General features: G+C 43.7%; 1 protein-coding gene across 2 annotated transcripts; it reads left to right on the top strand.

Moving 5' to 3' along the window:
- Positions 1 to 11113: 11113 nt before the first annotated feature.
- On the top strand, positions 11114 to 25075 carry YWHAB (tyrosine 3-monooxygenase/tryptophan 5-monooxygenase activation protein beta). 2 transcript variants are annotated; one of them, XM_032126866.1, is made up of 6 exons: positions 11114 to 11234; positions 18744 to 19044; positions 20038 to 20161; positions 21107 to 21270; positions 22606 to 22701; positions 23166 to 25075. In XM_032126866.1, the coding sequence occupies exons 2-6, from the start codon at positions 18751 to 18753 to the stop codon at positions 23220 to 23222; spliced, it is 735 nt and encodes a 244-aa protein (XP_031982757.1). In that variant the 5' UTR covers positions 11114 to 11234; positions 18744 to 18750; the 3' UTR covers positions 23223 to 25075. The 2 variants fall into 2 exon arrangements, with proteins under 2 accessions (XP_031982757.1, XP_031982758.1); XM_032126867.1 differs by lacking the exon at positions 11114 to 11234 and adding an exon at positions 15052 to 15482.
- The last annotated feature ends 300 nt before the right edge of the window (positions 25076 to 25375 follow it).

Here is a 25375-nt window from a genome sequence, read left to right as displayed (position 1 = left end):
ACCAGCCTCCTTCCCCCAGAGCTAATTTGCAGCCTTGCTTTGCAGAGCAGCCACACACTCAGGCAGTGCTTGGGGACGGCTGGTGGCAGATGGTGTGTGTGTGGTGGCGAAGCAGTGCCGCGTCACAAGCTCTCTGAGACATTTGGCCGGGCTTCCTGACAGCCGCGTCCCACCACCCAGGAGTTCAGCTTCCTGGCAAAGCCACTCCACTTCTGAGGAGTGCTTCTGTCCCTGTCACTGGGCAGAGCTGACACCAAACACTTTCTCTTTGCTTCCTTGCAGGTGAGAAGCTCCTCGGTTGGTGGGGCTGCCTCCTGCCCAGGGCCAGAGAGATCTGCCACACAGCCGAACAGGGAACGATGGTCCCTGCCAGTCTGGAACACCCCCACCTGTTGCATCACATCCTAAACTGCACTCTGTGTTCCCTCTGGTGAGGAATATCTAATTCCCATGCTTTTGGATAAAACCCAGCACAAACAAACCATAAAATCGTAGATATGACAAATAACAATGGTCATGGGAATAGTGGCATCACTGCTGCTCCAGTATTTCTTCTCATCTCTTCCTTTATTTAGATATATGTGCAGAGAAGAGCACAGAGGTCTGGCCATAGAAAGAGAAGTGGGCAGATAAAGAGGCATTGAAGGGATGTATTATGAAGGACAGTAACACCAGTCCTCTGACAACTAGCAGAGTGTAGCAGCATGGGCAGTCTGAGCTCACCCGCTCAGGAGCCCACACTGTGCTTTGTCTTGCTGCCTGCTGGTCACAAGCTCTGTGCAGCTGCACTGTGGACTTGTCATCACCGAGCTTCGGGGTGCAGTTCTCAGGACACTGTCCTGATCCCTTACAGTTATTGCCTGGGTTAATGCCATTAACCACAGGGCCATACGTGCCACAGGAGGTCCCTAGGCACTGTGACAGGGTTGTCACACCATGCACAGATCGAGGCTTGGCTGCCATCCTGCCCACCATGGGGGTTCCCCAGGCCCAAAGTGCAAAATGACAGCTTTGTCAGACGAATGTGGTGTGATAATGCTGTAAGAGGTCTTGATTGTGGCTCCTATGGTCACAGACGCGCTTCAGAAGAGCAAGGCTGCAGCCTCTCCTGCTCCCCTCCCTGCCTGCCTTTAGATGGCATTAACCATCAGCTAAAGCCCGTGCCTGGCAGTCCTGACAACTGACAGCTCTTTCACCAGCACTGCTGCACCCTGGGAAAAGGTTTTATCCGTCTTGCCTGCAGCTTTGGCTGCAGAAATGAACTCTCTGAGCACTCCCATTAGACTGCAGGAGAGGATCATCTGAGACCTGGGCCTGTTTGCAGCACAGGATCAGAAAAGCCAGAGAAGTAGATGGCAGGATTTGATTGAGTCCAGAATATGGTCGCCTGACAGGGGTGTAGATTTGCCTCTATTCTTACTCAAAGGTCATTAAATTAAGATTTCATGAGACCCCACACTGCTATAAATGTTGCTGAGCCCATTTCCCGCTCTGGGCAGTGATTTATCTTGCAGCCTTGATAAAATGACTAAGCTAAAAATGTCACGCAGTGTCACTGAGCTGTAAGTAAGGTAGAAGGAACAGGAGATCGACACGATGGATTTTCCTACCACGGGAAGCATTAATAAATGGTTTCTTTCTGATGTTCTCATTAGTTCTCTCTCATTCATCCTCAGGACCTGCCAAGCACAAATGACACCACCATTCTGCACCAGAATAGAGAGCAGATGCCCCCATGCAACGTTTCTGCATCCAAAACCCCATTTCTATCTCACCCTGCTTAGTAGTTGGTGTATTCAAGGGCAAGCAAGCAAGATATCAGAGTACCTGAAGAACCTTTTACTGTCACATCCAGCCTTGTCTCCTGAAATTTTTAATACTCTGTCTGGAATGGTTTGGAGGAGGCAAGTGGCAGCACCACAGTTCTCTGACACAACCCTTTCTCCCTCCTCATCCAGCAGTGCAGGGGGCCACTTACCAAAAAAGATTATGTCCTAGATTCATTTCCCTTCCTTTCTGTCTGTGAGAAGGTTGTAGACTCCTCTACTTTCTTTGAATCTAATCAAGAATATCTTTTTTTCCTTGAATCCTTACTCCCAGGAATGAATGCCAAAGAATTATTCCTGTTGCTTAGTTGTGACTGATCATGAATCACATTAAATTGCTTCTGTTCCTTTATTGGACATGCTGGCTGGATCCTGGTATGTGTTATTAAATTACTGCTCTGACAGAGAAGAAATAGCAACTGAGTGGCAAGTGAGTGCCATAGGAAAAAGGCAGATTGGGAACGTTGCAGGACCACAGTCTCTGTTTTCCCTGATAATCAGGAAAAAGTCATATGCAGGAGATTACTTCAAGAAGGAAGCAGAGCAGCGGGCTTCGAGAAATTTCCCCCAGGGTTTCTGAGCACCCCAAAATCACATGTGTGAGGGGTATGCTCAGAGCAGTGCCAGGGTATGCTGTGCACGTTATTCTGCTTGGGCTCTATCAGATGGATTGAGCAACAGAGCAACATGGAGAAGAGAAATACAGGAGCCTTAACACAACACTCCAACACTGCAGAAGGCTTCATACAAGGAGAGATATGGCTGGTCATCATAAAGATTGTTCAGAGGAGAAGAATTAGCCAAGAATTGGAGGTGAAGAGAGGTTAAACCTAGGCTGAGGGAGGCCCTGCAGGCATCAGGATGTTGGAAAGGTGTATGTTTCTAAACCACTTCTGTGTGGAAGGAGCACAAGCCATGCTTGAGCCATTTTCTGTTTTCTTCCTCTGAGTGAGCTGTTCACAACTTCCTCCTGGGTCAAATGCAGAATCACAACACTTCTGAATATTATAGCAAAGCAATTAAACGAAGGGAGAAACAGTGGGCACAGAACAGTGCATGTGTGTATAGAAACTTGCATCATTGCAGCTTGCTGAGCAAAGCTGCTAAGCCACAAATAAGGAACAGGAAAAGAAAAGCAACTTGACATTGCACCTTTATGTGCACGTGCAGATCCCACGGTTACGCCAGCTTGACAAGATCAGAAAGATTTGCCTTCTGCTCTTCTGTATTGCTATTCTGAGGAGCTTATTAACACTGAAGTGTCAGCTTTCCCATCCCTCTTTTCTTCCCTGTTGTGGTAGCAGTGTTGCTGTACCCTTGTTTAAGGTAACAATAAATGAAGCAAGACCAGTTTTGGGATGTGGAAACTCTTCCTCAGATCCTTGTGTCCAGATTCCTCATTTCCTCGCACCATTACAGGTACAACACAAGCCCTAAATAAGGACACATAAGTGCTCATTCCAGACAGATCAATTAGTCTGTTAAATTATATCTTCTCTCCTGCACCACCAAGTTTGGCCCCTCTCTGTCTGCAGCTGATGGGTGCAGTTTGAATGCAGCTCTGGGACATCTAGTGGCTGGTAGCCCTTACAGTTCAGGGCTTACAACAGTTTAGTGGTGCTTCTTCCAAGAAATCTGTCAGAAAACTGATTTAAACCAAAAAGACACACTCTGCCTCTATTTCTGGGGCTACAATGACTTCATCCCTTGATATACTCATGTTTGCAAAATGTTTAGGTGTGCATTTGTGATGACTTTGTTGTTCCTTTGCATCTCTGTCTCACCCAGCCTGGGGAGACATGTTCAGCTATTCTCATTTCACTGTTTCTTTACCACAGTTGTTTCTTTATTAAGGGCTTTCCATGTTCCAAGCAGCTGGCATTAGCAGAGATAATTGGATAATGTTTTGGCAATCCAAGAGTAAATGTGTTAACACATTCCCATGTACTGCCCTGGCCTTTGGCTGATCTGTGAGTATTTGATAAATGAATCAGGCCTGAAATAAAGATGACTTGCAAAAACCAGGCAGATCTTTAATATTAACAGGGAAGTGTCAGTCGGGATTTTCAAGAAAGCCTCAGTCTGCTATGGGGCCCAATCCTTATTCTCTCAGGACTGAACTTAGGCAGGAACCTAAAGGAGTCAAAGAAGCAGCAATAGGCTTAGAATGCTTTTATGAACCTGGATAGTCTCCAAGGAGCTGTAGTGACAGTTGATGGCTTTCTGGGGATTTGAGAAAAAATTTAGCTATGTCTTCTATTCAGTCTTCAATGCAGCTTCTACCTTTCCATCCCTGATGATACCTATTAACCCTGGACAAAGCAGAGAGTGTATCTCAGCCCTGGGGATTGCCAGGCTACCAGGAGAAAGGATACAGTGCTGAAAAGAGCTTTGTAACTGTGGCAATCTTTTCTGATTCATGTTTGTGTCTGCACTGCTCTGAAAAGGTGACTTGAGGCACAGCTGAAAGTGCAGCAAATTGCCCAGGGCAGACCCCCTGCTCTTTCCCTTGCTAAAGCCTTTGGGCAGCCAGTTGGGAATCTCCAGCAGTGAATCCAGGCTTGCAACATCGAACTAACTTTGTTATAAACTCCTGGGTGTCATATACTCCAGAGTACACTCTGTCACGGGTTAGGTATTGAGTCATTTACACAAATGTTAAGAGGAGGATCAATTTTCCCCTGATTCTTCTCCAGGAATCCTGCTGAGAAAACTCAGGGGGCCCAGCGTCAGCCTAGAGACTGTTTTCCTGCTCTATTCCTGGAAAGCAGGAGAAGAACACTCATGATGTCAAGGGGTTCATTAAAAAGTGCATGTCAAAAGTGACTCATTTGGAGAGTTTCTCCTGGAGTCAAGGGACAGTTTAAACAGCTTCTTTAAAAGCACAAATGAATCTGCAAAAAGCTGACTTGCACAGGAGGCCAAATTCTGGCCATCTCAACTGCCCCCCATTGCTCACATCGAGGTCAGCAGGAAGGAACTTTTTGTTTACACTATTGTTGGCTTGTGCCTGGGATAAAAATATGGTCTGTGCTTGGAAATCATTGTGATTTCCAAATGCTTGTCACTGGGTAAGTCGCAAAGCTAAAGTGAATCTTGGTTTTGGATTCTCTTTTTTGTTTTGCCAGATCAGACTGTCTTACAGTTCAGCAGGGAAATGACATTTTGTTTTGTAAATACTCTCAGACAGAACTTGAGATTTCCCTTAAAGGCTTTAAGCTTTGTGAAAAAGTAGATCAAATCTAGTAACATATTGAATCTGGTTACTGAAATTTCAGGAAGAGCAGTGTGATGAAATGTCCTTACTTTGCCCTTGGGAGAAATGGTACCTTCATTATAACCAAACAGCTTTTTCATATGGAAATAGCAGGTGGCAGGAGTAGAAACAGACTTTCATTTTCAGAGAAACAGACGGAACAATTCCAGTAAAACTGGAATAGCAGAGCTAGGTTGAAATGGTTGGCAGTTTTATTCTGCAAAAATATTCTACTTTTGCCATGAGAAAAGGTGTCACTCCTTCCTCTCTGTGTTTTTCAGCCCCCTCAGTACAGCTCAAATACAAGTGTGTACAGTAACGACCAGAGTTTAAATATAATTTAGGAAGAAATCTAGTTCAGTTTGTTCGGGAAAACTCTCCAAATCTATCCCAGAGCTGCACACAAAATTCTGGGGAGAAAAAGCAATTAAGAGCACTGAATGTACAAAATAATCCTTAGAGCCAGTGTCAGACAAAACTGAACTCTCAGCTCTCAGGACTGTGATTTATTAATCCTTTTATCAGGCCTATGCCATTCTCTGAGTTATTTTCCAGCTCTGACTGCTGGAAAGCATTTCCTTGGAAGCTGTGGGCTGGTAAACTATTAACGATCTAGTGGTAGGTGCTTATTAAGAAAAAGACACCTTGAACCACAAGCCAGAATAAAGAACAGATATCCAGCTGGAGTTGTGCTACTTCAGAACTCTCAGCCTGGCTCGTCTGAGAAAAATCAAGTTTTTGAGAGTCAATTGAACGGGGAGGTGGATGAACAGTCATCTCTCCTCCTCTTCAATTGATTCATTGCACTCTGGAATTTGAGATTTGGGGCAGAAATGGAAGGAAGGAAATTGCTGTCCTATTTAGGAACAGATAAAACTCCACCCTGTGCTGTAAATTCTTTTTTAAAAGTCTGGGTTTTCACAGGATGAAGGTTAAATATTTAATGCATTTATACTAATTATAAAGAAACACTTTGGTGCTCCAAGCAGCTTGTATAGTTCTTTAAACTTCAGATTTTTAGCCCTTTGAATAGTTCCTGTTTAAAAGGAGAAAAGCAAACACCAAAAACTCATGCTGGACTTTGAAGTATGGCCTGAAACAGATACATATTGCTGTGAGAGAAGCTGCCTTTCCCTGGAGACATCCAGAGAAAACGTCATGCCAGGCTTCCCTATGCATTATACCAAAGAAGGAGCTCCACCATTCTGTGTATTAAGAAGAGTTTTCTCCCACATTTGCCATAAGGGGCCTGGACTTGTCCAAGTTCATCTCACCAAATCCCAAAGGGACTCATCCTTCTGCCAAGTGGAGGTTTCTTGTCTGGCTGCATCTGCCCATAAAGAATTCCAGCTGACCTGCACACACTGAGGAGTGAAACATTATCAAAACTTTAGCAGACCTTACTGTCATTACCACAGGGAGGGTTATTTCTTCCATAGCTGCTTTTCTAGAAGAAATCCCACTTCAAAGGCACCTGGAAGATAGCTGGTTGTGAGGAAGCTGGAGCTCTGTGGGACCCAGGTAGCCAAGTCTTGGAACAGACACCGGCTTGGAAGTTCTGCACTGCAGACTGGTATTAAATACCAAGAGAGAAAAGAATGAGAAATCAGGAAATGGAATAATATTGGTATTTCCTAAAGATCAGAGTTTCCTATGAAAATGAACACATGCCATGCAATTTCAAAATATCAAGACGTTTGCCTTTCTTTAGGGCTTGTCAGAAACAGATAATAAATAAAGTTCAGGGTTTGGGAAGTCACCTCTTCAAACCTCTCTTCACATGCTTTGAAACTGAATTTCCTTGGGGTCACTGAGTTGGCAGCTTTGAAGAGTTTGCTGTGTGTTCTTTGGCTTGAATTCTTCTTAGGCATTACCTGGCATCAGACGTACATGACAACCCTCCAGGTCTCAGCAGCTACAAAATTTACAGCAATATATTCCATTCCATTTCTGCTTGGGTTTTTCGCACTGCCACTTTTTATGAGCAGAACATAAATTACCTGAGTTTAATTCATGACCCAGAGTTCAGTGCATTTCCCCAGAAATAGCATTCTCCGTTTGGGGCTCTACTGCCAAAATTGCATTCCTGGAGCTGAACTCCTATCCCATCCAAGACATTTGTTCCAACCATATTTCCCATCATACTATTTTATACTATTTAGGTCGCTTATATTTTCATGCTCCCACAGTTACTTCTTGTAAGTTGCTTTGCAGTTATGCTCTTAACTGTGCTCTCTAAAATCACCTTCAGACCTTTAAACACCTTCAAATTAAAACATTCGACTTTGGTTCAAATCACATTTAATAGAGAAGCTGCACTAAACCACTTGCATTCCTTGGACAGAAGGAAGAACTGAAAGATACCCAAACAAAGTATTATTTAGTCTAGCATTTAGTTGGCAGGGACCATGAGGAAAACCTTTTAAATGTTGCTTCAATAAAGTCAATAATAGTTCTATCCTATGCAAGATGTTTATCCCTGAGCCCAGTTTAGTTGTAATTTTAGTTCTAACTAACCTAATTCTAGTTTTAACTTCATCACAGTAGTCTGTAATGTCACAAGCAGCTTATGTACAGAGAAAATACAAGACAGACAAGAAATACAGAATTTTTTCCCTTGGAGCTTTCTTTATTTCCTATTGCAGAAATATTAATGAAAACCAATACTGTTTTCCTCTTTTGTGTTCCTTGTTGCTTCCTTACAAGTCTCCTTCTTAGGATCATCATGTGCAACTCAAAGTGCACCACAACCAGCACCGACAAATTATGGAATTCTTAATATATTGATGAGACTTCTGGTGGACATCCCAGCTGTCAGCCCCAGCAGCTCCAGCAGGACAGTTGTGACAGTTGCCATAAACCACTACACCAGTTCCATTTGGGATCCATCACCTAATCCATTATTTAGTGATCTGTGAGATCCAGCTCTAGAACAATTAAAACATCCAGGCTGTACACTCTCATACACAGAGCAGAGGATAGAGAAAATGAATACCAGAAGAATCAAGAAATAAAATATACTTAATAGGTGACGATTACATTTTGTGAGTGTCTTTCCTACAGCATGGAAGTGAAACACCCTGGTTTTTCATTCAGAGTCAGGCTGCAGGGAGACATCAACTGCAGGGACAGCGATCATGCAGTGCCATCAACTGTTTGCTTCTGGTACCCACAGCAGCTGAGCCCGACTGCTTTCAACACAGATGACAAAAAAACCTCACAAAAATTGAGCAGCTCCTCAGGATGGCATTTCTGAACAAAGGTTTATCAACCGCAATACAATATTTTAGTACAAATCTCAGGTTCATTTTTCCTGTGCCAGAAGCCGCACACCTTGAGGGCAGGTACGGGCTGCCGAGAGCAGAGACTGAAGCAGCTCGAGCTCTTGTGCCATCTGCTGGGAACAGCTTCTTTTGACATTGCTGCTCGCACGGGGAGCAGAGCCAGTCCTCCCTGTTTGGCAACTTACATCTTTGACGAAGAGCTTGTTCCACTTCTCTTAACTGCTATTGATGTTCAGTACTAACTTAGTGCAAGAGAAGCGTTTTGAAGACCGAAATCCCCTCTCTGTAGTGAAGCAGTTGCAAAAGACAGGAACGAATTGTCCTTGCAGCCCCAGCTGCCTGCAGAGAGGCTTCTTCGAGAGGTGAAGCCCGTAGTGTAGCCAGGGAAGGGCTCGGGTCTCACAGTCCTTGTAAAGAACCACTCCCCTAACCAGGGGGCTCCACCTCGGCCATGAGCTGTCTCCTTTTCCAAAGCAAATCCCGTGATTTCCTGTCTTTTGGATCTACTCTCGGTGAGGCAGTAGCTCAGTGTGAGCACTCTCTTAGTGCAGCTGTTCTGTGCTCCCCAGGGCAGTGACTGACCAGCTGCTAAAGCCAAATTCCATTTGTACCTCACACTTATTTACCTGAAATGTGGCTCTTTGGGAGAACACACAGCAGGACATTTTCTGCTGGAGAGCCAGGCAGGCTGGTCCCTCTGCTGTGCTTGTTTATTCATGGATCCAGCCTGTCCCTGAGGTAAAGGCTATTCTTGCACAGAGTTTTGGATCTCCTGTCTCAGATCCTTTGAGCTGATGTGCACTTCCTCCTCTGAAAGGTGACACTTGGAGCCACTCGCTGGTGTTACAACCTTTTTCAGAGCTGAGGTTTGGTGTCGGTTTCAGCCTTCATCCCTCTGTGCCTGGAGGAACTGCAGGGTGCCCTGCTTACCTCTTGCACCAGACCAGGCACACCAGGACTGAGAAGGCCCCAAGGTAGGAAGAGCTCAGGGAGGAATGACCTGTATCATTAACACAGTTCTGTCTCGGTGGCCTCTGGCCCAGCAGGGACCCAGCTGCAGGAGCTCTGTGAAAGCAGAGCGTGGTGTTTCACCTCTGTGACTACACAGTGTGGAATTGTCCTGCTGGGATATTGTGGTGGAGATTGCATGGTCCAAAAATACCAGCTGAGAAGGATTGCGAGCACTTCAGATGATGAGAATTTTGTGGACAAATTGGAGGAGCAGTATGAAGGGAGCTCAGTGCACCTCACTGGAAGTAAGAGGCATGAGCCGGGAGAAGGGTGAGGGAGGCACAGCAGGAATCTAAATGAACAGGTGTCGACAGCACACCTCTGCAAACTGAGTATGATACACAGATATGCAGGCAAGGAGTGTAAGGAGTGTCAAAACCAAGTAATTCTGCCATGAATCAGCACCCCCAAGGCCTGAGCAAGAGCACTGGGAATGGCCCAAATAGAAACTGAGAAGATACGGACTATGGAGAAGATAGGGGGAAAAAACAAGTTTTGCCTAGAAAAGAAAAAAGAGAGTGATGACAGCAACCGATGGAGCTGAATCAGTGTTTGCAGCTTAAGATAACTTATGGGTGCCAAGTAATTTTCCTTCTGACTTTCCAAAGTAATTAACCTTTGGACTGAGACTAAGCAAGAAATTAATGAAGTCCTTCCATCACCAAAAAGGAATCTGACAGTGACTTTGATGGGCCCGGGACTGTATCTGAAAGTAGAAGAGAAAATTGGACTCCGGGATGCTGTAATTGAACTAAGCCCCAATAATAACACTTTGACAAGTGCTGCTGCCGTAAGTTTGAGATCTGGGTGCAGTGCAAGGGGTTGTGTGCCCTGTCACTTCTTATCCAAAAGCATTATATGGATTACAAAACTGAACTCTTTTACTTGGATTCCTTTTTGGAGGCCAAGCTAGACCTTCCCTCATGCCCCAAAAATGTTCTCTCTTGCCATTTCCCTAGAAAATGTAGTTTATTAGTTGCATAAAACTCATCTAGCCAATAAGGATCTTGATTTTTCAGTGAAAACATGCAATTTAAGTTGTAGGGAAGAGCTGCTACTAAAACAGCATTTCAAGATGATTTTGCAATTAAAAGCATTTGCGAAATTTTATTTCTGTGAGGGTGCACAGAATGCCCTCACTGCCTGTTTTCCACGGGTATGTCCCTTACACGTCCCTTTGGAATGGTCTGCTCAGGGAGGCGGTGGAGTCACGGTCCCTGGAGGTGTTTGAGATTGGGTGCAGCACTCAGTGCCATGCTCTGACTGGCATGGTGGTGTTCCCTCATAGGCTGGACTCCATGATTTTAGAGGTCTTTTCCAACCTCATCAGTTCTCTGATTCTGTGACTCCTACCGCGAGGTCCAGCCAAAGAACAGCAGTGAGAAATGGCCAGAGAAAACCAGAAACTCTTTCTTTTGTTGCCGGAGAAGCTGCTGCACTTCCAGGCCGGAGCAGCCCCCTCCCCTGGACTCCCACCCCAGCGCTTCCTGCGGCACCACGGCGCTCCGAGGAGACAAAGAGCGCTCAGCGCGGCGGCTGCCGAGGTGCGAGCGTGCCCCGGGCCGTGTCTCGGGGGTTCTCCCCGCTCCGGGTGTGCACACAGGGCGGGCGGGCCGGCACCGACAGCCCCGGGCCCCGCTCAGCCCCGGGGCCGGCCCGGCCCGGGCGGGCTGAGCCCCCGTCGCCATGGCGACCGTCCCGCTGGGGCGGCGCGCGGGGCGGTGGCGCCCCCTGGCGCCGGAAGGGGCGTGCCGCGCGGCGGAAGCGGGGCCGAGCGCCGCAGGGTGTGTGCGCGTGTCCGTGCGAGCGGCCGCCGCTCCCGTCGCCTCCGCCCGTGGGATCCGAGCGCGCCGCCAGGTGAGGGGCCGCGCCCGGCATCGGGGTGGGCATCGGCGTCGGGGATCGGGATCGCGACCCGCGGGGGAGCCCGCCCCGGCCTGCCCGCCGTCCGCCCGGCCCGCTGCGCTCCACCCCGCGCGGGGAGCCGCAGGCCGCGGCGGGCGCGCCGCGCGGGGGTCCCAGCGGGAGGGTCCCCGGTGCTGCCTCCCCGCTCCTGCGTTCCCCGGCCCGGCTAACGGTGTGACCCTCGCTCGGCGGCCGCTGGCGGGCCCGAGCGGGCGGTGCCGCCCCCTCCCCGAGCGCCCGGCGCTGCCCCGCCCCGGTGAGTCACTCGCTGCCCGGGGCGCGGCCGCGCTCACCTGGGCCCGCCCGGCGGGAAGGGCTGCCCGCCCGGGGCCGAGAGCGAGCCCCGCCACGCCGGGGCCGGCAGCCGGCACTGCCCGCAGCTCGCCCACGCCGCGGCAGGGTTGGGCCGGCCTCGGGCTTCCCGAAGCCGGGAGCGCCGTGCCCAGCCCGGGAGAGCGCAGCTGCCGTGTCCGTGCCGGTGGCTGTGAGCCGGCCCACGTAGGGCCGAAGGTGGTCGTGGCCGTGTATGAGCGCTTTAGAAGGGAATAAAATGCTTTTATTGTTACTCTCCAATTTTGATCATTCGTGTCCATTTGGGAATAGAGATGCGTTTAGGGAGCACTCCACAGGGAAAGAAGGTTGGTTCAAGCCAGTCCCAGCCTATAAAAAGGCTGGGCGGTAGCCCAGATCTAAGGGCCATGGGTTTTGTTTGAGGTATGTATAACCAGGTATTAATTGGGATGATGAAATGGCAGTGGCACACAATCACTGTATTGGCATAAATGCATCTCACACAAAGATCACAATATAAATTGGCTGCTTTCAGATATATTTTTTTATTAATAGTTAAAATACCTTTTCCAGTGATAGGAAGACAAAAAAACCACATCATGCAGCACCATAAAAACTAAATTCCCATGGAAAAATATCAGAGACTTTGGGAATGTTTGTAATGTTTTGTATCTTCAGTGGCTGTAGGAATATTTGTGTTTTTACATGTTCGCTAATGAAGGACACCTCAGTCAAAATTTTTAATCCTTTTTTATGAAAAAGATGAGCTTACTTTTATTTTAGAACAATAATGAGATATAATCTGGTCTAGAAAAGAAAACAAGCACACAAGTGCCTTTTTCTCATATTAAAGGACTGCAAAAATATCCCGTGTATCATATTTTGTTTATTAAATTGGTACCAATAAAGTGATAGACTCCTTGCACAGATGGGCCTGGTGCAGTTTTCTCAACCTCATTATGTCAGTACCGCATGTTCTGATCTCTGCTATTTTGATGTTGAGTCTTTTTATTTTTTCCTGAGCAGGCCTGTGCCAGTATGCAGCTTTTTGTGATGCATGTGAATAAACTCGGATGAGGAGGAGTCAGTAAATAATTATTTGGTTAATGAGGTAAAAGCTCCTACTCTGATCCGTGTGGTATCCTAATACCAGGCATTACAGTAGTGTGTCTGTTATATGGCCACACTTCTTGCCCCACCCTGTAATATAAATACTGTCAGTTTATTATTAACAAAAGTGATTTACCTGTGATACGAATACATTAATTTGGCATGAACTTTATGCCTGGGGGAAGATTTTTTGAGTTAACTCACTATTTCCACCTGGGTTCTAGCCAAAAACAGTTCTGCCAGTTGGAACAAAAAGGTGTTGCCATGTGGGTATGTTGTGCTGTGGAAGTGCCAGCACATCTCCACCTGCAGCTGTCCTGAGCAAAGGGCCATAGGCAGGGAGCAGAGCTCTGCTTTTCAGCCTGGCATTAGGAAGAGCAAGGCTGCAGTCACTAAATTTAAGGTGTCCTTACACCATCAGTGTTCCCACATGCTATTGGTAGTGGTCATAGGCATTTTGTAATTCTCTATGGAGACTGAAAACCATTGAGTGTCATTTTATTCAATTTTAAGAAGCAACAAGTAATGATGGCAGCAGATGGCCAGAGCAGGGTGAGGCATGGCTTTATAGAATGTTAATTTTATCTCAACATTTGCATAGAGATTTGAGCTGAAGGCCAGGGTAGATGCAGAGGAGGCTAAAGTTATGGGCTGCACAAGGTCAGCAGGAATATCACAGCTGTGAAATCATTTTCCTTTTTCCCTCATTATGTTTGCAGGATATTTTACTGAACTTGCTATACCCAAGCTTCTGACAGGAAGATTTTATTGTTCAGATCTTACCAGAGCCATTCATTTTCTAATCAGTTATTTAACAATCCATGGTATAGCCTTTAAGGGAACCAACTAGAGAAACACAGCTAATAAAATCCAATACCTAATACTGCAGTAAAGCAAGGAAGGTTGAAAGAGTTGCACTCCATTTCCTGTAAAAAATGTTTCAAGCGATGTCCAGTTGACAGGGAATGCCATCCCCATCATGCAGATACTTGTGTCAGCATGTGTGTACCTGAATGATGGAGAATGATTTTCTATTTATTTTAGAAATAATGTCTCCAAAGCTCTTACTCTGTAATTATAGAACTCTTAATTTGAAATACTACTCACCTCACTTGAATGTTTAATTTCGGAATGAATTGCCCATCCAGAAATCAAATAAGGTGTGTTCACATGGTGGAATATTGAGCTGCAAATTCTGTACCAGTCTGCTGCTTCTCCTGCTAGAATTTGAGTGGACTTAGAGCTTGTGACTGGGAAGTATGATTGCCTCCCATTTCACCAAATCTGGTTTTGTATTCCTTTCTCACAGTGAAATACACAGGTCTGTTAACCTGCAGCTCTACTCGACTCATTAGGGACCAGTATGTCAAACCAATAACTACATTGCTTTCTCACCAGTTCTTTTCTAAAAAGTGGTAGTGTTTGTCTGATAGATTCTCATGCTTGCTGTAGAGAGAAAAACAGTGCACAAAAATCGATGACTTAATTAGCATCAGAAGAGCAGGTCATCAAGAGCAGCAGACTTCAGACCAACGTAAGCTTATTAGTATTGTCCTGTCAGTTCGATATGTTATATAAGCTAGATTATTTTCAGTGTCAGTTTTCATTTGATTTCTACAGACTTTAAGCACAGTTAGTTCTGATCTGTTTTGGCTTTGTCCTAAAGAGCCCATTGGAATGGGAAACAATAAAGGCTACAGAGTAGATGGAGTAAGTGCTGAGGAGTAAGCTGTAGTTCTCAAAATCCTGCAATCATCTGAACAATGGTAGCTGCATGTTTTACCCCTCAGCTGTTAATGGGATGTAAACCTCCAGTTCTGTGTGTCCATCCACTCTTGAAAGATCCATGGGTGTACTGACTCCAGGTCCTGTTCCCAGGCTGGTCACACCGTCCCCTTCTACTGCATCTTCCACTGAAGGATGCAGGCAGCTACAAACTATTGAGTTTTACAGGTTCTGACCTTTACTTTTGATGCTTTGTGATACGTTTCAGTCTTGTCTACACAGGCGTAAAGCTTTTCTGGGGTGGGAGTAAGCACTTGTAACTTACAGTGCCTGCATACATGCTCTTCTGCATTTGTAAGAGGGATTGAAAGAGCTCTAGGCTGTATGGGAGATAGGGGGAAAAAATAGTAAAAAAATTACATTTTGACTGTGGGACTTCAGGTGATTAAAATTTCTGGCAGCTGGTGCTATTGGCTGTGACTGCTGGGCAGTGGTTGGCATCCCCTGTTGTGAGCAGTGTCCAGCCACTGCTTTTTTGGAGGGCTACTAAGTTGTATTGGACAGATTCTTAAGAAGACAGTGTCTTAAGAATTTGAAGTGTGTTAATGCATCTAATATCAGAATCTTCTGCTTAGAACAGGCAACTTTCAGGACTCCTCCATGGCTGTGATCTGCACGTCTCTACTCCTTTTTCCATCTTCCCTCTTTTCCCTTTGCCGCCATGGCATGGCTTTATTAGTGCTAGAATAGATCATTCCTGTCAGCCTCCTGTTCATCACCTCTGTGTGTTTTGCTCCTAGCTGCAGGTAACCTTTGGTAGATGGCTTCTGTGTGTGGCCTAGGTGTATTTTTAGCTCTAGGCTTTGCTTGTTTCAGACTGTGGCACACTGGTCCATTGTTAGAGTGTGGCTTTCATCTCCTCTCTGGGAGGGACCAGTTATAACTGATAGTTGCTTCTTTGCCTTTTCAAACATCACTCCTTTCCTTGTATCTTTTTTCCTTCTGGCAAACACTTCCCTCTTTGGAGCTCAAGCCAGCATAGCTCTGCAAAGCTCTCTCCAAGCTGCTAACAAGGTAAGCAATGGAGAATCAAATGAGGATTTTAAGTGTTCCTTTATGCAGCAGCATCCTGGAAAGGAAATTATGGTGACTTGCTGTCATTGGCAGATATTTTGGTGTGGGCAATTATTTTCTTACCGCATTTAAGTTCTTTTAAATCCATGTTTCTGAATAATACTTGTGTTTCATAGCAAGCCTACTAACAGTACAGATATTAGCATGAATTAACTAAACTCAAGCCCCTGTACACTGAATTCTTACGTCAAAACTAAGTGAAGTTCTCAGAAGCTGCATCTTTAGTGATGAGTTTGAGTTTCATATATGCATAAATGAGTTTCATGTGCATAAATTAGTTACATTGCTGAGGAAAGTTGCTTGATGAGAAGCAATATTCTAATCTTTGTGCTGGTATTTTACTTGTATAATTGATATGTTAAACTGGTTTCTGGATCTTTTTTATCCATTAGGTCTTTGTGCCCCCATGTTTTCCTTCATGAGCAGTTCCCTTTGGGATTTCCTTCATGCGTCCTTATATGAACCCATTGACTACTATGAACTGTCTTGCATCTAAATATAAATATGTCAGTGAGCTTGATAAAACAAACTCTGCACCCTTTCAAAACTGAATTCTATATTGTTTGTAAATGGAACTCTGCACAGATGACTTGTCTACAGATTAGACCACTATTGGCAAAGTGCAGATCACAGATAAAACTGACCTTTCAATGGCAAAATGTAAACTCAGTTGGGGCAACTTGCCTCTGCACTTCAACAAGCAGGCTGCTTCCACATAACAATCACATTCCATTAGAAGAAGAGGAGAAGATAAGATGTTTGCAGTAGAAATACTTCTAGAAGCTCTGCAGACAATAAAGAAACTAAAAGTGCTCTGAAGCTGTTTCGCTTCAATGTCCTGTTGTTTAAAGTTGGCTCTTGTAATGTAAAAAGCATTCTTCAGGTGTACTTTGCTCATGTTCAGATTTTAGTTAGTGGGTAGAGGAACACCACTCACAAATTACTTCCTGCCTTAAGCACATAGTCTGCAATTAGTGCTGAGTTAAGGGAATGGTTTACAAGGTTTGATAGACTCGACAGGGAAAAGTGGGATGGGTTGTCTCAAGGGGAAATGCTCTGATGATTTCCTTGGACTTGTTTTGCATTGGTGTTATGATAGCCTTCAAAGTAGGGAGAAACCATGCACATCACAAATCCCGCTTAACCTTTTCCGTCATCAGGAGCTATCTGTTTGATAAGCCTGTGAAAACAAATGAAAATATCCCCAGGGTAAAAGCTTACTGGGGAAGAGAGCTGATGATTGAATGAATCATGCCTTACCACAAGTTGTCACACTGCTGCCCACAGTCACCCTGTCTTGTTGAGGGCTTTGATCTGAAGTCTGTGCGGCCCCTTTCAGTAGGTCCCAGAATCCACTGATTTAAACACAGTACTTGAAATGGAGCTGAAACAGAGCCCAACTTTACTTACCAGTCTGCAAAAGGTCCCTTTCCAGGAGGCTGGTTTTAGCATTCTGTGTCCTTACTTTGAGTGCCTTACGAGGATGGATGCATTAGGATCTACAAAGGATCAAATACAAGGAGGAGTGAGTGTGACTTGCAGATACAGAGCAGGTAGGTTTGGTTGCTGGGTTTGCTTCAGGAACTTTTGTGTGAAATGACAATGTTTGACTTGATATTCTGGGGGGTGTTTTGGTTTTTTTTTTTGCTAAAGTGGAATATCTTCACCTGGAGGGACAGAATGTGCTCATCTCAAAATAATTTTGTAGTTAGGACTCATCCTTGGCAGTGTGAGCAGTGTATGAAACTGCTCATACACACAATGGGAATTTGGGTCTGCATCTCATTGTCCTGGTTGAGGATTTGGTACAGGGGACCGGTTTTCCTCTGTAATAGTGTGGTAGGTGATCCTTGGAGTAAAATACAAGCTGAGCAGTGTGTGCAAGATGTTCTCCATCAGAAGCTTGTCAGACTAGAATCTTGAAAGGTGAGAGCCAGGGAAAAGGCTGCAGCAATCACATTCAGTATGTTGGGTCTTTCTAATAGGATTGTAGGTGCTTCTGTAATGAGCAGAAGTCTGTGAAATACAAATGTAAACTTACTGTTCTTGTTTGGGTTTTATTGTTCTTTTAGAAGTTGTTTTTAGGCTGTTAAGTCTCAGCCTGACAACTTATCTAGACAGTGAGAGCTCTGATTAGGATTTAGGAGTAGGAGAGGATAATTATTGCACAGTACTAATGAGAATAACAGCTGGATGTGTCCAAAAGTGAACCTGTGCACCTGGAGAAATTTTACAGATGAATTTGGGATGTCTGTAAGTTTGTGAGGTGTTAAGGTCCGTTTTGATAAAGGCAAAGAAACTAATTTACTTTCTCCTGTGAGCCTGGCCCTGAGTGGTACACTCATTCTCCCTGGCTTAAGCTCTTCAGTGACCTTGTGGCCATGTGAGTAGCTGTGTTTTCACAGCTTTGGTTGCTAAACTGCATTATTAGAAATGATAAATGAGTTGTTTCCGTATAAGCAACTTGTTTTTGTAGTAGTGACCATCATGTGGGCCATGTCCCATTCAGATTTTATGAATGTCAATCTTATTTAAAAGGTCTTGAAAACCTGAGACTGCAGCCACCCTAGCTGTGTAGAATTGTCCATTATGTGTGTGTTGATGCATATGTAAAAAAAACCTCCACATTATTTCCTGGCAGAACAGTATAAATGTACTTTCCATAGTTGCCAACAACTACAGCTTTCCTGGGTATGGTTTATGTAACCCACAGAAACATCTCCGTTTACTTGCCAAAATTTTCAGGGTCAGGAGGGGCTGTCCAGTGCTTCAGTGCTCCTAAGTAGTTGCTGTTGTATTGCAGTGGAGGGAAACAAACAACAACAAACAAACCAACCTGAAAAAACAACCAACCTGGTGGTTTCTTGGTTAGTATTGTCCCAGTTGAGCTGTGGCTGGTATAGGAAAGAGGACAGATTCATGTAGGGCTGTGCTTAATGCCAGTATGACTTTTGCTGCATTTTGAAGAACGATGCTTTCATATCTTCAGGATTGTCATTAGTCGTTTACACATGGAAATGATACATATTTGGCAAAAGGTCAAATACATTTTTAGAAAGAAACCCTTTGTATTACTTTATTACAGTTGATAGATTTCCCTCTTATTAATGACTGTAAGATCTGCTTCACTCTTCAGCATGAACTTCCCCAGTGCAGACAGTCGAGACATTTTTCTCTATTTTTATTCCTTGCTAATTGCAGGACAGCCATGGATAAAAGTGAGTTGGTACAGAAAGCCAAACTGGCTGAGCAAGCCGAGCGTTACGATGACATGGCTGCTGCTATGAAGGCTGTCACTGAGCAGGGACATGAACTGTCCAATGAAGAAAGGAATCTCCTCTCCGTGGCCTACAAGAACGTGGTCGGTGCCCGTCGCTCCTCCTGGCGCGTGATTTCCAGCATCGAACAGAAAACAGAGAGAAATGAGAAGAAACAGCAGATGGGAAAAGAATATCGTGAGAAAATTGAGGCTGAATTGCAGGATATCTGCAATGATGTTCTGGTAATAATCCAACAGCAAAAATAACAGTAGTTAGTACTGCAGCATTCTTCAGAGAGGCTTAGGGAATTTTAGTAGTGCTGTAGACACTGCAGCACCTTAGCAGGGGAATAATTTTGCATAGCTACATACTTGGGTCCAATTCTAGCTCCTAAGTCATTTAGGTTGCTTCTTAAGAAATTTGTTATAAAAGAGTATACTTTTTAGCAGAAAAAAGCAAACAAGGCCATGTTGAAAACCCCTGGCTGCTGGCTGGAGAGGGTTCACCATGAAAACAAATTTAGATCTGGGGCACCAGCATGAGTCCTGCTAAAAGGCCTGCTGTTTAAATTCTTTCATTAATGAATGCTGACATCCTGAGTCTTTTTTATTACTTTTGTTTAATGGAGAAGGTGTGTAGCTCTTCTCCCAGACTGATTTTGCTTTTTCTTTCACTCAGACAAGATGCCTTTTATTGTTGTTTTGTTTGCTTAAGATCAGTCTGGAGCAGATGCTGTCAGTGCAGTCAATCTTTGCATCTCTTTCTGAGTGCACACGTACTGCCTGTGCCACTGTCAAACTGTTCAGCTGACGCTGGAGATAGAATCAGTTCCTTGTGGACAATTTCACAGCTCTGCATAGAATTCAAATTTGTGGCAGCAAAAGTGACCAGAGGTGCTAATTTCCATCTGATGCTTTTCATTAGTTGGCCGTGGATGTGGGTTTGCATCAGCAAGCTTAAGCCCTGGTAGCCTTTAGATCCTGCAGGAGGGAATTGTGGGTCGTCTCAACACAGCAAGTTTTCAGCTCTCAGTAGATTAGGCTACGAGTAGTTTCTCTTTTTTTTTTTCCCAGAGTTTAGACAGCAGTAGGCAAAGTGATTAACACATGACTCTACGTAAGTTATGACAGAAGTCATTGTTACTATTTGAACAGTTCATGCTCACCATTGTAACAAAGGGTCTGTTTCAGACACTATGACTCAGGAAACGTCACTTTGTTTTAAATCCTTCTCAGGAACTCCTGGATAAATACCTTATTGTCAATGCCACGCAGCCAGAAAGCAAGGTCTTCTATTTGAAAATGAAAGGTGATTACTACAGATACCTCTCAGAGGTGGCGTCTGGGGACAATAAGCAGAGTAAGTAGAAATGAAGTCTCTCATTCTGCAGACCAAGCACAATCAAGTGTAAAAAACACTTGCATTCTTTTCCCCAACATAAGTATTTATTTCTTACTAATGCTCTGTGGTTATGAAGATAGGTGCAGTGCAAGTCACTTTTGGAGAAAGACTTCACTGAAATTAATAGAAGTGATTGACAGATAGATGTTCATCAATGCAGTCAAACTCTATTTGCAGCCCCTGACCACAGTGGCTAATTTTCAAGCATATGTGGCAGAGTAAAATCATTTTCCTGGAGAATGTAGGTTTCTTTCTCATGGAAAATGCTTTGTTCCTTTGATGTCATGTTTAAACTATGAATTTAGCTCAAGTCTTCACTGTTTGCAAACTCTCTGCATGCAAATATGGGATATTGGGTTCCTGGATTTTAAAGTAATTAGTTCTCAAATGGGAAAGCAGTGCTGAACTGTGCCTGAATTCCTGTGAGTATCTGACCAGCACGGATCTTATTGTTACTCATTAGCCAGGAAGGGACTGTTGGCTTTGCCCTGAAACCCCAACCTGAAATACAAAGTTCATGACCTAACTGCAGGAGTTCAGTTATCTTTTACTCCCCATATGGTTTTGTCTGAATTTATTATTGATAACTATGACTTCTTCAGCTGGGCTGGAAATGAATGTTTAAAAGCAGAACACTTTGACTTAAGTAGAGTTTGGGTCCATTCAGATTGGTTCGAATTTGTTGAAAAAATTTACTTTAAGTCTCTTTTAAAAAATCTATTTAGCATTAGTAGTTCAGCAAGTGGAAGGCAGGCTTTTGCATGTAAAAACATTGAAGTAAGTGTCTGTGTATAGGTAATTGTATGAATTTCTGGTGGCACGGTAGTCTAGGCTGAGAATATAATTGCTTCCCCCATGTAGAGATGTACTGTGTATTTATGTGGTTGTAATTGCTTCTTGCAGCAACAGTAGCAAATTCCCAGCAAGCTTATCAGGAGGCATTTGAAATTAGCAAGAAAGAGATGCAGCCAACACACCCCATTCGACTCGGTTTGGCTCTAAATTTCTCTGTCTTCTACTATGAGATCCTAAATTCTCCTGAAAAAGCCTGTAATCTGGCAAAGACGGTAAGCAGACTCTTCATATCACCAATTTTTGTGGAGGCTGAGGAGGTAATTACATGGTTACAGTAGCACTTTGTAGATGATTATGCTTTTTCATATCAAATTCCTTAAAAATGCTGTCATTGAACTGTTGTCATTGTAGTATATTTTCAGGTAAGTTGGTTTGCTGGACTAGATTAGCTTTGGGTAAGGCTGATTTGCTACTGCAGCTGTTCCAGTGACAGGGAAGACAAATTGCCTCTTTTTAATGTCCACCTAAATCTCTTAGAATGTGTTTGTGTCAAAATTGAAAACACTTGAATTAATTAAGCAGTTCTAAAGTGAAATATTTATTTAAATAGGAGCACTTAGCCAGTACATGAATGTTGGTGTTGTCTGTGTGCCCATCTTTGTAGCTCTAAATGTCCTTGTTGTCCATATGCATGTGTACTCCTCTCTCCAGAGACCAAAAAGAGCTTTTGTGATGGGTTGTGGCAAACAAATAGCCAGTCATTTTTTCCTTAGCCTTCTCCCTAAAATAGGATTAGTCTTCTAAATGGAGCTTTTTGTGTCTGTGAAAATTGTCCGGTAGTAACTTGAATAACATGGCATTAGGTGAATCTTTGTGTTCTTAATAGGCACTTCAGTAAGACTTTGTAACAAGAAGTGATGTTTTGCTGTAAAATGCTGTTGCTGTTCTTGCTTTTTTTAGTTAAAATGCTTACATCTGTTTGAAACCTGAATGAAGAAATAGCACTTACGGCTCTCAGACTCACAGTATTGATTTTCATGTGTAACAGATGGATGGGAAGAATGGCTTTGTTAATCTCTAGTGGAACATACCTGACTTCCTCTGCTGTTGTGAAAAGAAATTGAAAACCTTCCTCCCTACTGTTGAAAAATCTTGTGTTCCATTTTCTTGTCTACTCACTCATGTACAGTATGTCTCTCCTAGTAATGGTACCTTTGTCTTTCACTGTTTATTTAGACCAATGAGACCTTCGTTTTTAATGAAAGTCTCTTTTTTTAAGTGTTGTTCTTAAACCTGACTTCAAGCTATGTGAACCGTTTTTCAGCATGACACAGAGAATGCTCTTGCCTTTTCAATATTTGGTATTACCATGATTAGTAAAGTTTTTCTGGGCTTTAATCTGAACACCCCTGAAGACTTCTGTTTTCCCCTGGCTGTCTAGGATCTGGTGCTCACTTCGGTTTGCATTTCTTCTTGTGGTGGAAAAGAAAAATACTGGAAGATTTTTTAACTGAATTTGGATAGTAATGTGGCAAATTTGTAAGCTCTGTATAAGCAGAAGTGACTCCAGAAAGCAGAGTGTGAAAGGGCTGTGTTTATGTTTTTAGGCATTTGATGAAGCAATAGCAGAGCTGGACACGCTGAATGAAGAGTCTTACAAAGACAGCACCCTGATCATGCAGCTGCTTAGGGACAACCTCACTGTGAGTACCATGGGGCAAACCACTGCACTCTAGGCTGCTGCACTCTGTGAAGTGGGACTCAGCATCTGAAAGCTGATGCAGTTCTGTGCGATTAAGAGCTTTTTCTTAGGCGTTAACTGCATGTGTTAACTTCGATGCTTTTTGTAACCAGACCAGTTAGACTTGCTTGTTCAAACTAGGAATCACTTGTTAATTGCTGTAACAAACTCAGATTCTTTTTGTTAACAGAGTGGAGTTTGTTCTCAACAGTTTTATGTGGAACTTCTCAGCTTGTGCTGGCTTCTTGCTTGTCTTTTATTCATGCTCTAGATTATTATTCCTTAGCTTTGCCTATTAAGTTCAGTTCTGCATTGCTCTTAGCTGAGAAAGTTGCACAGCTACTACTAATTACGCTGTCTTCCCTTTCCTGACAATTGTAATTAACTGTGCTTCCAGCATAAACACGTGTTTGTATTTCCTTACAGCTATGGACGTCGGAAAACCAGGGAGATGAAGGGGATGCTGGGGAGGGAGAGAACTAATGGCTGTCACGCTTCACTATATGTTCAATGTCACCCTGTATCCTACACATAATCCCTTTGTGCGACAAGCAAAAAGAATAGTACATCGACTTTCACAACCTCAACGTAGCAAAAACTGTCTGTGGGGTAAAACCGGTTGGTTGGTGTTTTGTGTACCTAGAGCGGAGGTCGGTTATTCCAATGGCATTCCGAACTTTCCTATTCTGAACATTTACAGTTCCGATTACCGTGTTTATATTTTTAACTGAACACTGTGATAATAATAATAATGGGTTTTGTGATTGCAATTGACTTTACAAAACTCTTATTGGTAGAAAAGTAGACATCAATTATGTAACTCTGGCGAGCTTAATTTGGCACCAAAATAGTCGAAGTACAATTCTGTTGTAAAGTTGTACAGAAAGTTATAGAGATTCTATTGTGACACTGGGGCATGGAAGGAAAACAATCCAATGTATGGCATTCCAGTTAGGGACACTGCTATGAGGTAGTTGAACAGGCACTCTGTAGACATTTGTAACCGAGTCTGAGGCACCGCTTTCAGTCAAAAGCTCACTTTGTCAATCCTGTCTTTCTGGGGATGGGGTTTGTTTTGGGGAGGAGGGAAACGGGGGAGTTAGCAGCTTGATTTCCAAACTCTTTACACTGGCAGATAACTGGGATTTGACTTCTCAAAGTGCTTTCATGCTCATACCACATGCATGACTAAGCCCCTTCCCACAGCAATAACTTTTACCTAGTTACAACTTAGATATTCTTCAGTAGTGAAAACTCTTGGTTTGCTGCCATGGACTTGCAATAGGAGAAGATTCAATTTTTTGAATGGCCTTATTATTTGGATGATACCATGAAGTGATCTGCCACTTTTGCATTACTTTACTCTTAGGTGAATCAAAATCTCCATGGTATTCCCATTCTCAATTTATCCTGAAAACTTCTAAAGTAATCACTGAGCCGTCTTTAAGTTCACTTTATAGAAATTTTTCTCCCACTGGACTCTGTTCATCCTTGACCCTCTCACCTGTTTAAACTCCATTAAAGCAATTTTGGACTCCCACATGCACATCATCTTTTCCACGGTTCCTGGTGGTGTCAGGATGGTGAATGAGGCCTGCACCTCGCACCAAGGACAGGTTTCTTCCTTGGGTGTTTGAGAGCTGCCAGTGCTGTTGCATTCTTCAGCTCATGTCTGCCGTTCTTTGGTGGTACCAGGAAACCAGCTCAAGTACTGGCTCAAATATTCAGGATTTCCTATCTTGTACTGGAATGCAGACCTACACATCTGTAACGCTTGTAACTTGTAATATTTGAGCTCCAAACGTCCTCACCTTGTCATGTTTCAAACATGTCCCATTACACAAAACCTAGTAAGAGTTGCGTGAATAATGCAGTGGAAAAGATTAGGAATAGTCACCTATCAGTCCCGTGGTATCATCCCCTGCCTTCACATTCCACTTAGGTATAGGATCCATCTGTTTGTCCATCTGTCTGCTGAAAAGAATTTCATGCACTGATTTTAAAACTCCCCTCTACTAGCTGAACAAATTGTGCAGTTAATACTTGGCGCTTGATAAATGCAGTAGTGAATGTGGAACCGAGCCTGTCTGTATATCTGGTAGCTCTTTTCGCTTTGTTTTTACTGACCAGTATTCTGCCTAAAGTTTGCTTCTGTGACGGTTATATTGCCTAGCACACACGTGGTTGTGAGAATAGTATAGCAAAAAGAAATACCTGGTTATTGATGTACTAGATTTGTGTATGTCTTTTAAACAGTTCTAGTTTCACCTTACACAAAATAATCAGGAAAGTGTAAAAGAATTCAAAAGTGAATAATAAAAAAAAATTTTATCATTTGGTCGTGTCTGTTGTCTTTGCTGTAGTAGTGGCAAAACCTGTGGTAGTAAAATCACCACTTACATTCAGTTCTCAGTTTGTGGATCGTGTGAGTTGATTCATGGTTTACAAATACTGAGTTACTCATTCCTTTACCAAGAGACTTCCCCACACACCCTCCCAGATTTGTAGGAGAAAACACTGTTTCTCTTCTTTTTTGTTGAGGGCATACTTGTAATATATTGTCATTGCAGAGCTCAAGTGCAACTCTGAATAACCATTTAACTTGTCATGAGTCATCGCACATTGTAGGGTTGAAC

Source organism: Corvus moneduloides, chromosome 17, assembly GCF_009650955.1.
Source record: "Corvus moneduloides isolate bCorMon1 chromosome 17, bCorMon1.pri, whole genome shotgun sequence".
NCBI lineage: Eukaryota > Metazoa > Chordata > Aves > Passeriformes > Corvidae > Corvus > Corvus moneduloides.
This window is presented reverse-complemented; position numbering and strand designations above follow the sequence as displayed.

What these genes read in the sequence shown, in the direction of transcription:
- YWHAB (XM_032126866.1), top strand. Translation starts at nt 18,751, where the DNA reads ATGGATAAAAGTGAGTTGGTACAGAAAGCCAAACTGGCTGAGCAAGCC. An exon ending in GTCTGGGGACAATAAGCAGA is followed by an intron (nt 20,162 to 21,106) that starts GTAAGTAGAAAT and finishes TGCTTCTTGCAG; the next exon opens with CAACAGTAGCAAATTCCCAG. An exon ending in CCTGTAATCTGGCAAAGACG is followed by an intron (nt 21,271 to 22,605) that starts GTAAGCAGACTC and finishes TTATGTTTTTAG; the next exon opens with GCATTTGATGAAGCAATAGC.